The sequence below is a fragment of the Suncus etruscus genome, chromosome 15 (assembly GCF_024139225.1).
Source record: "Suncus etruscus isolate mSunEtr1 chromosome 15, mSunEtr1.pri.cur, whole genome shotgun sequence".
In the NCBI taxonomy this organism is placed as follows: Eukaryota; Metazoa; Chordata; class Mammalia; order Eulipotyphla; family Soricidae; genus Suncus; species Suncus etruscus.
The window spans coordinates 79754437-79769235 of record NC_064862.1 but is presented as its reverse complement, the minus strand read 5'-3'; the positions used below and the strand labels follow the sequence as shown (position 1 = coordinate 79769235).

Below are 14799 nucleotides of genomic sequence, written 5' to 3'. Positions count from 1 at the left end.
ACACCAATTTTTTTTTTGGGGCCACACCCGGCAGTGCTCAGGGGTGACTCCTGGCTGTCTGCTCAGAAATAGCTCCTGGCAGGCACGGGGGACCATATGGGACACCGGGATTCGAACCAACCACCTTTGGTCCTGGATCGGCTGCTTGCAAGGCAAACGCCGCTGTGCTCTCTCTCTGGGCCCGAACACCAATTTTTTGATTGTTAGGACAGGGTTGAAGAAGATGAGCCCAAGTTCTAAAACAACAGGTAGGGCTCTTGCTTTGCAAGTGACCCCTCTGGGTTCAATCCCTGATATCTTCATGGTACCCCTGGCACCTGATGCAGAGCCCAGAGAAAACCAAGCATCACTATATGTGGCCCCCAAACCAAACAAGTATGACAAATGAATAAAGACAAAAATGACCAATGAGAATAATGACCAAGAAAAATCATGAATGTCTTAAACTAAATGAGCACCATTATTTTATTAAAGTTTGGTTTTGGCAGAGATGGTATGGTCCTAGTGGGGGGTTCTGTTCATAGGAATCTTGTTGGGAGCTGCCTGGCTTGCGAGGAACATGCTGAAGGAGCTGCCCTAGGCAAGGGGTTCATGTGCCAAGTGGCACATAGAAGGACATAGCTCTAACTTCATTGTCATTAACTATCTTCATTTCTGTGTTTTTTTTTTTTTTTTTTTTTTTGGTTTTTTGGGCCACACCCTGTGATGCTCAGGGGTTACTCCTGGCTATGCGCTCAGAAGTTGCTCCTGGCTTCTTGGGGGACCATATGGGACGCCGGGGGATCGAACCGCGGTCCGTCCTAGGCTAGCACAGGCAAGGCAGGCACCTTACCTCCAGCGCCACCACCCGGCCCCCATTTCTGTTTTTATTTGGTGAAGAGGAGAACCTTCCAGGAAGTAGCTATGTGGTGTGTGCATAATGGCCTTATATGGGATGAAAAAATGTAAACATTGATAGCTTGCTTAGTAATCATAACATATGCTCCTTTTGTAACCACGTTATGTAACTTGTACCTTAAAAGATGAGCTTAGAATAATAAATTCTTTGTCCATTTTTCAGGTTGACCTCCTGTCCCTCTTCTATCTTTTTTTTTTTTTTTTGGTTTTTGGGCCACACCTGGTGATGCTCAGGGGTTACTCCTGGCTGTCTGCTCAGAAATAGCTCCTGGCAGGCACAGGGGACCATATGGGACACCGGGATTCGAACCAACCACCTTTGGTCCTGGATCAGCTGCTTGCAAGGCAAACGCTGCTGTGCTATCTCTCTGGGCTCTCTTCTATCTTTCTTAACTGAATCGCTGAGGCCCATGTTCTTGCTACCTGCAGGAGAGGTTAGCAAGGAGTGGGAACCTTGACCGCTCCACTATGGGAATTTCAGAGCACGATATTGGCCACTACCATTCCTGAGAAGGATGTTCAAGATAAAGGTTAGCAGGTATAGATGCCGGAGTAATAATGGGTCAAGAAAGCAGTCGTATACTATTTGTTCATGTGTTAAAAAATTATTGACTGCTCGTGAAATTAAAGTAGGGATAAAGCAAATTGAAAAAATTTTGGATTTTGTGGAAGAAATTTGCCCATGGGTCCCCAATTAACTTAGAAACTTGGGAAAAAGTAGGCACAGCTTTACAGGAGCATTATGCCTTACTTGTCCCTCAAAAGATCCCTGTTGACATGTTTTTATTTCTTTTTTTCTTTTTTTTTTTTTTTTGGATTTTGGGTCACACCTGGCAGTACTCAGGAGTTACTCCTGGCTCTGTGCTCAGAAATCACCTCTGGCAGGCACAGGGGACCATATGGGATGCCGGGATTCGAACCACCATCCTTCTGGATGTAAGACAAACGCCCTACCTCTATGCTATCTCTCTGGCCCCGACACGTTTTCTTTATGAAACTTAATGATAGCCTTGATCCGCATCATGAATCACAAAAATAGGATGTAGATTTAAGTAAAAACCTTCCATGAACTGCCTTTATCTTCTCTGGGTGCACCTGTGCCTACTCTTGAACCTGAGGCTGCGCAGAACTTGGAGGGTGAGGCTGCTCGTCATCATCCAAAAGACTGATTTGCCTTTTCTTTGTGGTTTTTGGGTCACACCCGGCAGTGCTCAGGGGTTATTCCTGACTCCATGCTCAGAAATTGCTCCTGGCAGGCACGGGGGACCATATGGGACGCCAGGATTCGAACCGATGACATTCTGCATGATAGGCAAACGCCTTACCTCCATGCTATCTCTCCAGCCCCTGGTTTGCTTTTTTTACTAGTTTCATGGCCACTACTCAGAATAAATTAACTGAACTAAAGAATGACCTCTCTTCAAAAGGCTGCCTTATTAATAAATTGCAGGCTGCTTTCTAGGCCATTAATCAAAAGAAAATAAGTACTTCTATACATCTAGTGCAAAGAATAACAGGGATTCAACAACTAGAAATTCAAAGAAATAGGAGCCACATTTTTAAAGCCGAACATACATAGGATGGTACACTGTTTTTAGTTTCAATAAGTTTTTATTGAGAATATCTGCAGGGCTGGAGAGATAGCATGGAGGTAAGGCGTTTGCCTTTCATGCAGAAGGTCATCGGTTCTAATCCTGGCGTCCCATATGGTCCCCCATGCCTGCCAAGAGCTATTTCTGAGCATGGAGCCAGGAGTAACCCCTGAACACTGCCGGGTGTGACCCCCCCCAAAAAAGAGAGAATATTCTGCATGCAAGTATCCACATAGGAGGATACAAATAACACAACTAATAAAACAAAAACTTTAGAACAATATAATTTATCAATAACGTTAAATTCCATATAATTTGCCTTACAATGTAGAGAAAATTACATCCTGACAATGACTGACAAAGTCACAAACACTAATGTGAACATTGGCTTTGCATTTCTTGGATAGTTTGAGTAAGTCAGGTTTGTATGTTGTTTTTAATTTTAGGCATAATTCCAGGTTCTCATCAATGAGACGATTTCTCAATTTACTCTTGATAAGATTCATGCTTGAAAATGATTCGCATAAACATGTAGACCCGAACAAGGAAAGAACAGCAAACACTAGCTTTTTTTAGTTGATTATATGAGTCAGGAATACTATTCCAAGTGTTAAAAATCAACATATCTTCCTTCTCCAGGTCTTTTTTTTTTTTTTTTTTTTTGTGTTTTTTTGGGTCACACCCGGCAGTGCTCAGGGTTTTTTCCTGGCTCCGTGCTCAGAAATTGCTCCTGGCATGCACGGGGGACCATATGGGACACCGGGATTCGAACCGATGACCTTCTGCATGAAAGGTAAATGCCTTACCTCCATGCTATCTCTCCGGCCCCTCTCCAGGTCTTTTAAAGCAGATTTGTGCTGTGAACTAAGTTCACATTTGTGTTTCTCCAATCTTTCTAAATTAACACAAAGACATTCAAATTTCGAGCTCCACAGTTCTTTGTTTTATTAAATCCAGAAATTGCATTTTAAAGCTATCAATGTCGATATTAAAGGGAGAAAAATTTAATTCTGTTACAGTGACATCCAGAGGTTAACAAAGGCCACCGTCACATTGCTGTTTCTGAAATCCTGAAACCTCTTGAAAAAAGCTTCCCTCATATTTAAAAGTGCTGTTTTAATATAGGTAATGTCAATATCAGAATTATTTTCTTGGCGATGTTTCAACAGGCTTGGAAGGTGAATCAAAGTTTCTCTGTCAAAATCTTGAGCAAAAACAGATCATTTGTTTTCAAATGAAATAACTTCTTCTAACATCGAAAAAATTGTGTTCCCTTTCCCCTGTAGTTTGTGATTAAGCTGATTTAGATGTGAAGTAACATCCACCATGATACAGTTTTTGAATCTACTGATAGTGAACACCCTACTCGAGGAAAAATGCTTTGATTTCTGATAATAAGTAAGCAAAATGTTTCAAAACGTTTCTTCTTGATAATCAAAATGTGCTGGAAATTTGAAACCCTACACTATGAAGATGAAACAGGTAAAAGAGCAAAACCTTTTTAACAATCTTTTAAAAGCAAGGACAGTGTTCCAGAGAAAAGTAGTGATTTCACTGAAAGGAAAAAAATCTATTGACACTTTAGTGTGTGCTGCAAGAAACCAAACTAAAATACACACAAAAACAAAAACGGTACTTTGTTAAACGCATATGATATATCATAAAGGAACATTTTAAAAATAATTTTTTATTGAAGCATATTTGTTACAAAATTATTCATACTTGAGTTTCAATCATAGAATGTACACCACCCTTCACCAGTGAACTTTCCCCACCACCAATGTCCCTTGTTTCCTTCCCCTTCACCCTCCTCTGCCTATGTTAGGGGCAGGCATTTTGCTTTTTTATCTCTCTCTTTTTCTTTATGACACTGAGGTTTGCAAAATTTCCTTTATGACACCGTGGCTTGCAATATTGTTAATTAAAAGGTACCATGAATGTCACTTATCCATTTTCAGCATCCAGCTCTTGTCCAGAGTGATATGTTCCAACTATCAATGTCATAATGTACCTTTCTCTATTCTAACTGAACTCACCACTTTTTATGGCAAGCTTCCTATCATGGACTAGTCCTCCTGTCCCTTATCCCTATTTTCTCTAGATATTATTACCTTATTGCCATTTATTATTCTTATATGCCACAAATGATTATTCTGTTTCTACACCTCTCCTGACTCATTTCACTCAAAATAATAATCTGATATGTTGATGTATGTACAGATGATGCACTGTGCATGGCTCAGTGTTTTTGTGTAGTCACAAGAAACAGAAGTTGCACACCCGTACATTGTATTTGCTCATTGTATGATAGACTGGATTAAAAAAACTCCCTGCTGAACTAAACTCTGTGACAGATGACACAGTAAAGATATTTATTGAAATTCACAATTGTAATCAAATCCAGGCTATTCACCACCCTGGTGAGGGTATGGATGCCCACTACTAGCATCTTCTCCAAGAAGAAGTGAAGTGGCTGTTCAGGGGAAAGGTGCTCTCTCGCCTTGTTGGCAAGAGGGAAGAAGTAGTGCAGTTCCTGTGAGAGCAGAACTCTGACTTTGTACAGCCCCAGTTGGACAAGGAATGGGTAGCTAAGTTTGTGTATTTGGCAGACATTCTTCATTTTCTCTATGAATTTAATATTTCTCTGCAGGGGAGTTCCACAAGTAGTTTTTACAGTGAGACATAAGATGGATGTGTTCAAAAAAGAATATGATTCTGGGATAGCTGTACCTGAGAAGGAGATATTGAAATGTTTCCACTCTTGCAAAAAATTTCTGATATATTATGCAGAAAGCCATAATCAATATGAAAAACAGCATTTAAGGGCATAAGCTCACAACTTTAATCATGAGTACTCTGAACATGAGAATCCACGGGAAAAAAACTCTGGGCTGAGAATCCCTTCATGGAAGATACCCACTCTTGTGCAAAATAAAATATGTGTTTTAAGGTCACTCCAGGCACTGTATTTCTAAACCCCACCCAACCTGGTCTGAAGAAGCAGGGTAGCAGGAAAGAAATAATAAACCAAGCTGGCCAGGAAAGGATGATCATGGAGTTCATGGCCTTTTACCTTGTACTGTCTGCCTCGAGACCAAAAAGCGAGAATACCTTTGTGCTATCTCTCCAGCCCCTGGATGACGTTCTTATTGCAGTTGTCTCCTGGGAGACATTAGAGACCACCCTTCAACATACAGTCCATGAATTAGAGCTGAGAGGCTTAAAAAATCGTCCCTGATAAAATTCCCAAAGCAAGATCTTTATTCTTATTTGGGGTATGTGGTGGAAAGAACAAAAGTCAGGTCAAAAAATGTACATACTTTATTTTATTATTATTTTTGGGGGGCCACACCCGACCTCACTCATGGGCTACTGCTGGCTCTGTGCTCAGAAATCGCTCCTGGCAGGCTTGGGGAACCATCCGGGATGCCAGAATTTGAACCACTGTCCTTCTGCATGCAAGGCAAACGCCCTACCTTCATGCTATCTCTCCAGTCCATAGCATGCATTCTTTTCATCTATGTTACTGTATTCAACCAGATTTCATTCACCTATTTTTTTTTCCCCTGTGGAAGCGCCACACCCAGTAGTGTTCAGGGCCTACTTCTGGCTCTGTGCTCCGGAATCACACCTATCAGGCTTGACGGACCATATGGGATACTGAGAATCAAACCCCGGTTGCCTGCATGCAAGACAAAGAAATTACCTGCTGTGGTATCACTTTGGCCCCTCATTCACCTAATTCTTCCATTGTATATTTGGCTTGATTTTAGACTGCAGACCACAAGTTCAGGATCTGGCATTTCCACAATTTGCTTTTCAAATGGGATATTCAAGTAGGAGTGTGATGCTAAGATTTCAAGTTCCAAATCAATGTTGTTATGGCGGGATAGCTCAATGTCACAAGTATATAGGATTTGTAATGTGGAGCCCTGATTTTCACCCCTGTCACCCTATCTATAGTCTCTGCTTTGCTGGGAGAATCCCTAACCCAGTACCCAGTGTGGTGAGAAGTTTCCTATTAGTCTCATCAGAGTACTAACATGAATGTCTAAGTTTGGAAACTTAAAGAAATTGAACAAAGGGCCCGGAGAAATAGCACAGCGGTGTTTGCCTTGCAAGCAGCTGATCCAGGACCTAAGGTGGTTGGTTCAAATCCCGGTGTCCCATATGGTCCCCCGTGCCTGCCAGGAGCTATTTCTGAGCAGACAGCCAGGAGTAGCCCCTGAGCACCGCCGGGTGTGGCCCAAAAACCAAAAAAAAAAAAAGAAAAAGAAAGAAAAAGAAAAGAAATTGAACAAAGAAATACTGTGATTTGTGGGGAGACAAAAAAATAAATACTGGATTTTTACATAATAAACATAAGCTTGGGGCCGGTGAGGTGGCACTAGAGGTAAGGTGTCTGCCTTGCAAGCGCTAGCCAAGGAAGGACTGCGGTTCGATTCCCCCGAGTCCCATATGGTCCTCCCAAGCCAGGGGCAATTTCTGAGCACTTAGCCAGGAGTGACCCCTGAGCATCAAACGGGTGTGGCCCGAAAAAAACAAAAAATAAATAAATGTAAGCTTGAGAATTGTTTAAACTTTGTCATTTGTTAGCTGGATCTATATTCCAGTGGGTGGATCTCTTGCTATGTGTGGAGACAGAACCCTGGGTATCAATCCTGCCGATGTACGTCAGTCATCAAGCCCCACCAGGATTGACTGGGGAGCACACAGCCAGAGTGAACATGAGCACCACCTTGTGGAGACTCCAAAATAAATAAGAACAATAATAAAAGAACAAAAAATCCTGATATTTGAAAGGGATATGATTATAGTGAGATAATTTTTGTTTATTTTTCAGCCAACTGGATGATGTTGGGGAGTCTTACTATGTATAAACTCGTGGATCACTCAGGCTGGTTTGGGGGGGGGGGTGTCTCTGATGGGCTACTGGGATTCAATCCTTGTTGGCTACATGGAAGACAATTGCCATCCCCACTATACTGACTCTCCGGCCTTAGTAAGATATTTTAAATGGCCAATATAGCCTTTATCAGTTCATTGTGTGGGATATGCCTGGCCTTCCCATAATGAATTCAAAGCAAACCCCCAATGAGGAATGTTTTACGTTTGATTGAAACTGGGGCTTCAGATTTTACCGAGCAATGGACTCTGTGCAGAGTCATGGCTATTGAATAAAATGTTCACACTTCATACTCTTCATGTCATCTGATCAACATCCTATTCTTTTTTTTTTTTTTTTTTTTTGGTTTTTGGGTCACACCCGGCGATGCTCAGGGGTTACTCCTGGCTGTCTGCTCAGAAATAGCTGCTGGCAGGCACGGGGGACCATATGGGACACCGGGATATGGTCACCGGGATTCGAACCAACCACCTTTGGTCCTGGATTGGCTGCTTGCAAGGCAAATGCCGCTGTGCTATCTCTCCGGGCCCTCAACATCCTATTCTTATCTCTCAATGACCTAGAGAACCACAGGAGTTTGGATCACCTGATGAAAGTCTTCAAAAGTAAAACCTGGGCCCGGAGAGATAGCACAGCGGCGTTTGCCTTGCAAGCAGCCGATCCAGGACCAAAGGTGGTTGGTTCGAATCCCGGTGTCCCATATGGTCCCCCGTGCCTGCCAGGAGCTATTTCTGAGCAGACAGCCAGGAGTAACCCCTGAGCACCGCAGGGTGTGGCCCAAAAACCAAAAAAAAAAAAAAAAAAAAAAAAAAAGTAAAACCTACCTTCCTGGCCAGAAAGTGCCTGGTGCCGAGCTGCGGACTGGCCCTTTAAGACGCCGGCCTGACGTCGCCGTGACGTCACAAACCCAGGGCTTACTGCGCGCAATTGACAGTGGGCGAGTGGCGCTGCCGGCTTGAGAGCCGATCTGGGGGTCCCCGCGGGCTTTGGGGCGTCTGGAAGGACGTTTTCCGCCCTTCGAGCGCCGGAGCCACACGGTCCCGACGAAGTGAGCGGCGGGAAGTATTTTTCTTAAGGGAAACGCGGGCTTCGCAAGCGCACGCTGGAAGTTTTATTGACACTGGAAGGAACCGATTTAACGGCTGCCAGGGGTTCCCGGGGGTCTCATGGGAATTGGGGGGAAGAGGCCGCAGCCCCCAGAGGGGAATCTGCCCCTTTCGCTCTCCCCATCGCTGCCTCCCGAAGCCCGGGGGATCCAGGACTTGGGCTTTGCAGGAAAGTCAGGCCTGGACAGCGGGGAGGGCGCTGGCCTTGCACGCAGGCGACCAGGGTCTGAAGCAGGCACCCACAGGGTCCCTTGAGTGAGCACTGAGTGCAGAGCCAGGTGAGACTCAGAAAATCAGAGAAAGAAGAAAAAATTCTGTTCTTCAGACACTGCTCAGGCTTCTGCAAAGACAGATCTCACCCCAGTACACATTTCAGACAGTCTGAAAGCTCCAAGTCCCCAGTCTGAGGGGAAATGCTGCCACCAAGTCCCCAGGAAACACGTCCTTGGTTCCAAGTGGTCTTTCCTAGGGTTTCTACCTGGGCCAGTGTCTTGTTGTTAGGGGGATTGTCTGGGGGCAGGGTTGGAGGTAGTTGATGGCTTTGGCTCATCCTGCTGGAGACTCTGAGGTGGGTGGTTCAGACTTCTCTGGACTTGCAGTGGCCCTAGCTCTGGCTCTTGTCCTCAGTCCCATTTCATATCAAGACTTCATTGTCGGTCCCGGAGAGATAGCTCAGCGGCGTTTGCCTTGCAAGCAGCCGATCCAGGACCAAAGGTGGTTGGTTCAAATCCCGGTGTCCCATGTGGTCCCCCGTGCCTGCCAGGAGCTATTTCTGAGCAGACAGCCAGGAGTAACCCCTGAGCACCGCCGGGTGTGGCCCCCCCCCCAAAAAAAAAGACTTCATTGTCATGGCGCAGGGATGGGTCCCTTTCCTTCCTGTTTGCTTCCATAGAAGAGGAATATTAATAGATGGATAGATTGAGGCCTGCAGGCACGCAACAGTAAGGTTTGAGCTCAAATCCCCCATGTGAAGCTCTGGAGTTACTTCCCGGCTGTGTGCTCAGAAATCACTCCTGGCCTCCTTTGGAGACCCTATGGGGTGCTGAGGATCTTACCTGGTCAACTTTGTTCAATGCAAATGCCCTTCCTCTGTGCTAGCACTTTCATCCCCGGTGGGGAAGGGGGTTGCCTTTTCTGTTTGCTTGATTTTGTGCCTCACCTCTCTGTGCTGAGGGCTGACTCCTGACTCTGTACTCCAGAAGCACTCCTGATGGGCTCCAGGGACCCTAAGAAATTCAGAGCTTGAACAAAGGTACCTGCTTGGGGGCCCGGAGAGATAGCACAGCGGCGTTTGCCTTGCAAGCAGCCGATCCAGGACCAAAAGGTGGTTGGTTCGAATCCCGGTGTCCCATATGGTCCCCCGTGCCTGCCAGGAGCTATTTCTGAGCAGACAGCCAGGAGTAACCCCTGAGCACTGCCGGGTGTGGCCCAAAAACCAAAAAAAAAAAAAAAAAAAAAAAAAGGTACCTGCTTGGAAGGAAAAATTGCCTCCCCACTGTACTATCTATTTGTACCCACATGATGTATAGCTGAGCTCTGGGAAATTAGTGACTTTGCAGGGACACTGGCTGCCCAGGTTCACTTGTGCTGATCAGGATTAATATAAAGCAAGACCCAGGGAGCTCTGGGACAGTGGGAAGGAGCTGGAACAGTTTCAGTGTTCACGGGGCCCTGAGGTGACCCTGGTTTTATCTGTATGTACCCAGGCCCATCTCCGCACCTGCCAGACAGGAGGGCAGCAGAGGGTTTGTACCCCATAGTCCCTGTGGCAGTGTCACTTCTGGGCTAAGTGCAGGGGGTGATGCTTCTGCTGGCCTGCTGGTGTGCCCTGTCCTGGATTCCAAGGCAGTGTGGGGCCCAGGAAGGATGCAGGACTCAGGGCTGTAGTTCCTCCCTGTAGAGTGAGGCTAGTGTTCCTGTCCCCTTCACAGCCATGATCCCAACAACCACCTGAGTCTGCAGGAGAAGAAGGAAATTCTGGACATATCTCCCCTTTTTATCTGAGTTGGTGCCTGATGGTGTGGCCCATCAGATCATTTCTACCCCAGTTTAGGCAATTGGGTCCTGGCAGGGTGTTGTGCTCCTCTCTGGTGCTCATGGCTTTGACTTTCCTCTAGGGCAGTGGTCGGCAACCTTCCTTTTTCAACTGAGCCAAATCTCACCAAAACCACGATTAAAATTTATTTTGAGATCCACACAGGGCGCGCACTGACAGAGGCTAGGAGCAGAGTCCTGACTTCTGGAGCAGCTGCCCGGCACACAGAAGAGCCAAATTAAAAGTGTAAAGAGCCACATGTGGCTCACGAGCCGCAGGTTGCCGACCACTGCTCTAGGGCTTCAGCAAAGGGCCTTGCTGCTGTTCTTCAGGGATAATCCAGGAGGAAGAAGATGGGGCCGAACCATGTACCATCCTGTCTCCAGGTAGTGGGTGAGGGTGAATCCCAGAGGGACAAGGTAGGGTGACAGGATTGTGCAGCTTCTAGGGTTACTGGGCCCAGAAGAGTTTCTGGAAAGAATCTTGGCCAGAGTGTGGTTCCCTACAGGGACAAGAAACTTAGCTATTTAAGGCCCTTTTTCTTTGTTTCTTGTGTTTATTTTGTGGGCCCTACTTGGTGGTGCTCAGGCTCTACTCCTGGCTCAGTGTACTTGGATTCCCTGGCAAGTTTCAGACCCTATGGACTGCTGCGTTCCAGGGTTGAGCTTCTACTAATATGGACCCTAATGTGAGTGAGGAATGAGCCCTTGATCTCAGGATTTCTGCCATGAAGCCTCATTCCCGCCTCATCTGAGGAAAAGCTCTTTTGTCCTTCATTCTGCAGAATCTTGCCTCCTCCCTGCAGCCACATTTCTCCTCAGTAAACCAGTTCCACTTTCAAAGCCTCCTCATCTGTAGTCACTTGGCTTTGTGGCTCTAAGAGGGAAAGGAGAGGAAAGGATCTTTTGAGAAGGCATAGGAGTTGGGAATCCTGTCACTTTCCTGCTCCAGGAGGGATTTGTTTGGGGCTGAGCCATGAGTGCTCATTTGGACAATGAAAAGCTTTAAATCACTCACTGGACCCTGGGATTTCCTACTTTCCCCATTACCAAAGGCAGAGAGGAGCTTTGGGTATGGATTGGGCTGGTATGGACTTTACCGTTGATTTTTCAGCTCCTTATGGTTCTGTACTCAGGTGTTAACTCCTGACAATGCTCAGTGGACTGAGTGGTGCAGATACTGGCCCCAAGGTGTCTCTGTGGAAGGTTGTACCTCCAAGAAACTTCTAGAATAGTGATCCGGCTTACTGGATTTTGGGGGCTCATTTTCACAGGAAGAGGAGAGAAGCCAGAGTCCTTTTTTGTGAGCTGGGGGGTCCTGTCCTCACCTCTTGTGCCCAGGGTGCCTCTGGGCCCTGATCCTCTCCTTAGTGTGCTTGCTCAGGACATGGTGACCTTCCCTGATGTGGCTGTGAGCTTCACCTCAGAGGAGTGGCCATGCTTGGACTCTTCTCAGAGGAACCTCTACAGAGATGTGATGCTAGAGACCTAACAGCATCCGCAGGCCATAGGTGTGAGATCCCATGGGCACCTGTGTGGACCACACATATGGGAGGATTCCTGGGAATAGGCCACAGGTATCTGGGTACAACTGGGGATGAATCTGCTCCAAGGACAAGCCCCTTTGGCTGTTCTAACTCTCCAGTCTTTAGATGTATTGCTACGATGAGTCCAACTTTTATTTTATTTTATTTTATTTATTTGTTTTGTTTTTGGATCACACCTGGCTGTGCTCAGGGGATACTCCTGGCTCTGCACTCTGAAATCGCTCTGGGCAGGCCATATGGGATGCCAGGCTTTGAACCACCAGTCTGCTGCATGCAAGACAAACTTCCTACTGCTACGCTATCTTTCTGGCCACAACTTTGCATTTTTCAATATCATTTCACACTCCTGAGAGATGGTCACAACTTTGTTTCACGGCTCCATGTTGGTTCTACTTTTTCAGCTATTTTTGGGCCTTGGTGGTACTTGAATTTACTCCTGTCTCTATCCTCCTTGCTCACTCCTGATGATGCACATCAGTCGATGCTGTAATATTGCTTCCCCACTTATTATCCAGCCTCTCAGTTGGACTCTTTAATTTAAAACTGGTCTTGGGCCAGAGCAATTGCTCTGTGGTGAGGGTGTTTGCCTTGCTCTTGGCTGATATCCGGTTTCCTATATGGTTCCCAAAACTGTCCAGAATTTTTTTTTTTTTTTGGTTTTTGGGTCACACCTGGCGGTGCTCAGGGGTTACTCCTGGCTGTTTGTCTGCTCAGAAATAGCTCCTGGCAGGCACGGGGGACCATATGGGACACCGGGATTCGAACCAACCACCTTTGGTCCTGGATTGGCTGCTTGCAAGGCAAACGCCACTGTGCTATCTCTCCGGGCCCTCAGAATATTTTTAGTGCAGAGCCAGGGGTGCTTTTGAGCCTCACTGTGTGTGTCCCCACCTGCAAATTAATTAATCAATATGGTCTCATTTTGTGACGACCAATGTGGATATGGAGATTAGAGATTCTGTTCTTCATCTGTTCCGTGATTTTGCTGCTTTCATTAGGGACCCAGATTCATACACAGGGGGTTGCTGTCCTCCTCCCTCTCTCTAACCCATGAATTGTTTCTCTGAGGCAGGGCACGGCGGGTGAAGCCTGCATTGATCTCCTTTTTGGAAGGTGAGTCCTGGAGAGGCAGCAGGGCGGTGTGCTTGCAGGTGAGTGTGGGAAAGGACAACCCGCCTTCTCTGCACTGCTCATGCAGTTGGGTGGGTTTGGAGCCTACGGGCACTTGTGAAATGTTGGTGCTGTGCATTTGGTGTCATGTTCCCAGATGAGGGCTATGGGGCTCCATGTTTCCATTCACTTCCCTTGATGCTGAGTTCTAGAAGGATTTGGAGGTTTGCTGTCTTGGCTTTTCTCTTTCTGGTTTCGTTTGTGGGTGTGTTTAGAATAGAGCTTGCATTCTGAACCTTTACTCCCCCACCAACCATGCTCTTAACCTGACTGCACAGCCCCATGTAGGGTTCCCCTTCTTTTTTTTTTTTTTTTTTTTTTTTTTTTTGGGTCACACCCGGCAGAGCTTAGGAGTTACTCCTGGCTCTATGCTTAGAAATCGCTCCTGGCAGGCTCGGGGGACCATATGGGATGCCGGGATTTGAACCACTGTCTTTCTGCATGCAAGGCAAATGCCCTACTTTCATGCTATCTCTTGGGCCCCAGGGTTCCCCTTCTTTTTTTTTTTTTTTTTTTTTTTTTTGGTTTTTGGGTCACACCTGGCAGTGCTCAGGGGTTATTCCTGGCTCCAGGCTCAGAAATTGCTCCTGGCAGGCACAGGGGACCATATGGGGCGCCGGGATTTGAACCGATAACCTCCTGCATGAAAGGCAAACACTTTACCTCCATGCTATCTCTCCGGCCCCAGGGTTCCCCTTCTTAAGGGCAGCTGGATGCCTCTCTATATTGACTATCTCCATTTGGCATTTTCCTTTACTTATTAGTGGGTTTTGAGATTTCAAGAAGGTTTTCTTTTTTTTTTTTTTTCACCTTTTAAGTTATTTTTGTTTGAGGCCCAGTTGATGGTGCTCGAGGCTTTCACTTGGCCCTGTCCTTCAGGAATCACTCCTGTTGGGCTTTGAGACCCTATGTGAAGCCGGGATCTAAATGGTCCACCACTTCGAACTAAATGCCCTCTCGATTGTAATATTGCTCTGGACACTTTTTGAGAATACTAATAAGTTTTTTGTTTGTTTTTGTTCTAGGACGAACCAGTCTTGCCTAGGACTCTGTACTCAGGAATTACTCCTGCAGTGCTGGGGATGGGGAGTATATGGGATGCAGGGAATTGTACTCAAGTCAACCACATGCAAGGCAAACACCCTCCCTGCTGTGCTCTCTCTCGCTATCTAAAATTTCATATTTAGAAATAAATTTTGTCAATGGTTTAATATTGATGAGTGAGCATTTCACAAAGCTAACTTGGATTTTGCCAAATTCCTCACCACAATCCTCCCAATCTTTTCTTTAAGTTTCTGAAAACAACATGTATTCACTCCACATATGTTGCTGCGTTTAGCCTTACTTCATTTAACTAATTCTTTTTTTTTTTTTTTTTTTTTTTTTGGTTTTTTGGGTCACACCTGGCAGTGCTCAAGGGTTATTCCTGGCTCCAAGCTCAGAAATTGCTCCTGACAGGCACGGGGGACCATATGGGACGCCGGGATTCGAACCGATGACCTCCTGCATGAAAGGCAAATGCCTTACCTCCATGCTCTCTCTCCGGC

At 45.9% G+C, this 14799-nt stretch overlaps 1 protein-coding gene across 1 annotated transcript in view; it reads left to right on the top strand.

Moving 5' to 3' along the window:
- LOC126029986 (zinc finger protein 506-like) overlaps positions 1 to 12027 on the top strand; it is a 94479-nt gene extending 82452 nt beyond the window's left edge. The window contains exons 6-8 of the mRNA XM_049788205.1: positions 8330 to 8443; positions 8641 to 8725; positions 11877 to 12027. Of these exons, the coding sequence (XP_049644162.1) occupies positions 8330 to 8443; positions 8641 to 8725; positions 11877 to 12027 (350 nt within the window). The remainder of the gene's footprint in view (positions 1 to 8329; positions 8444 to 8640; positions 8726 to 11876) is intronic.
- Positions 12028 to 14799: the final 2772 nt, after the last annotated feature.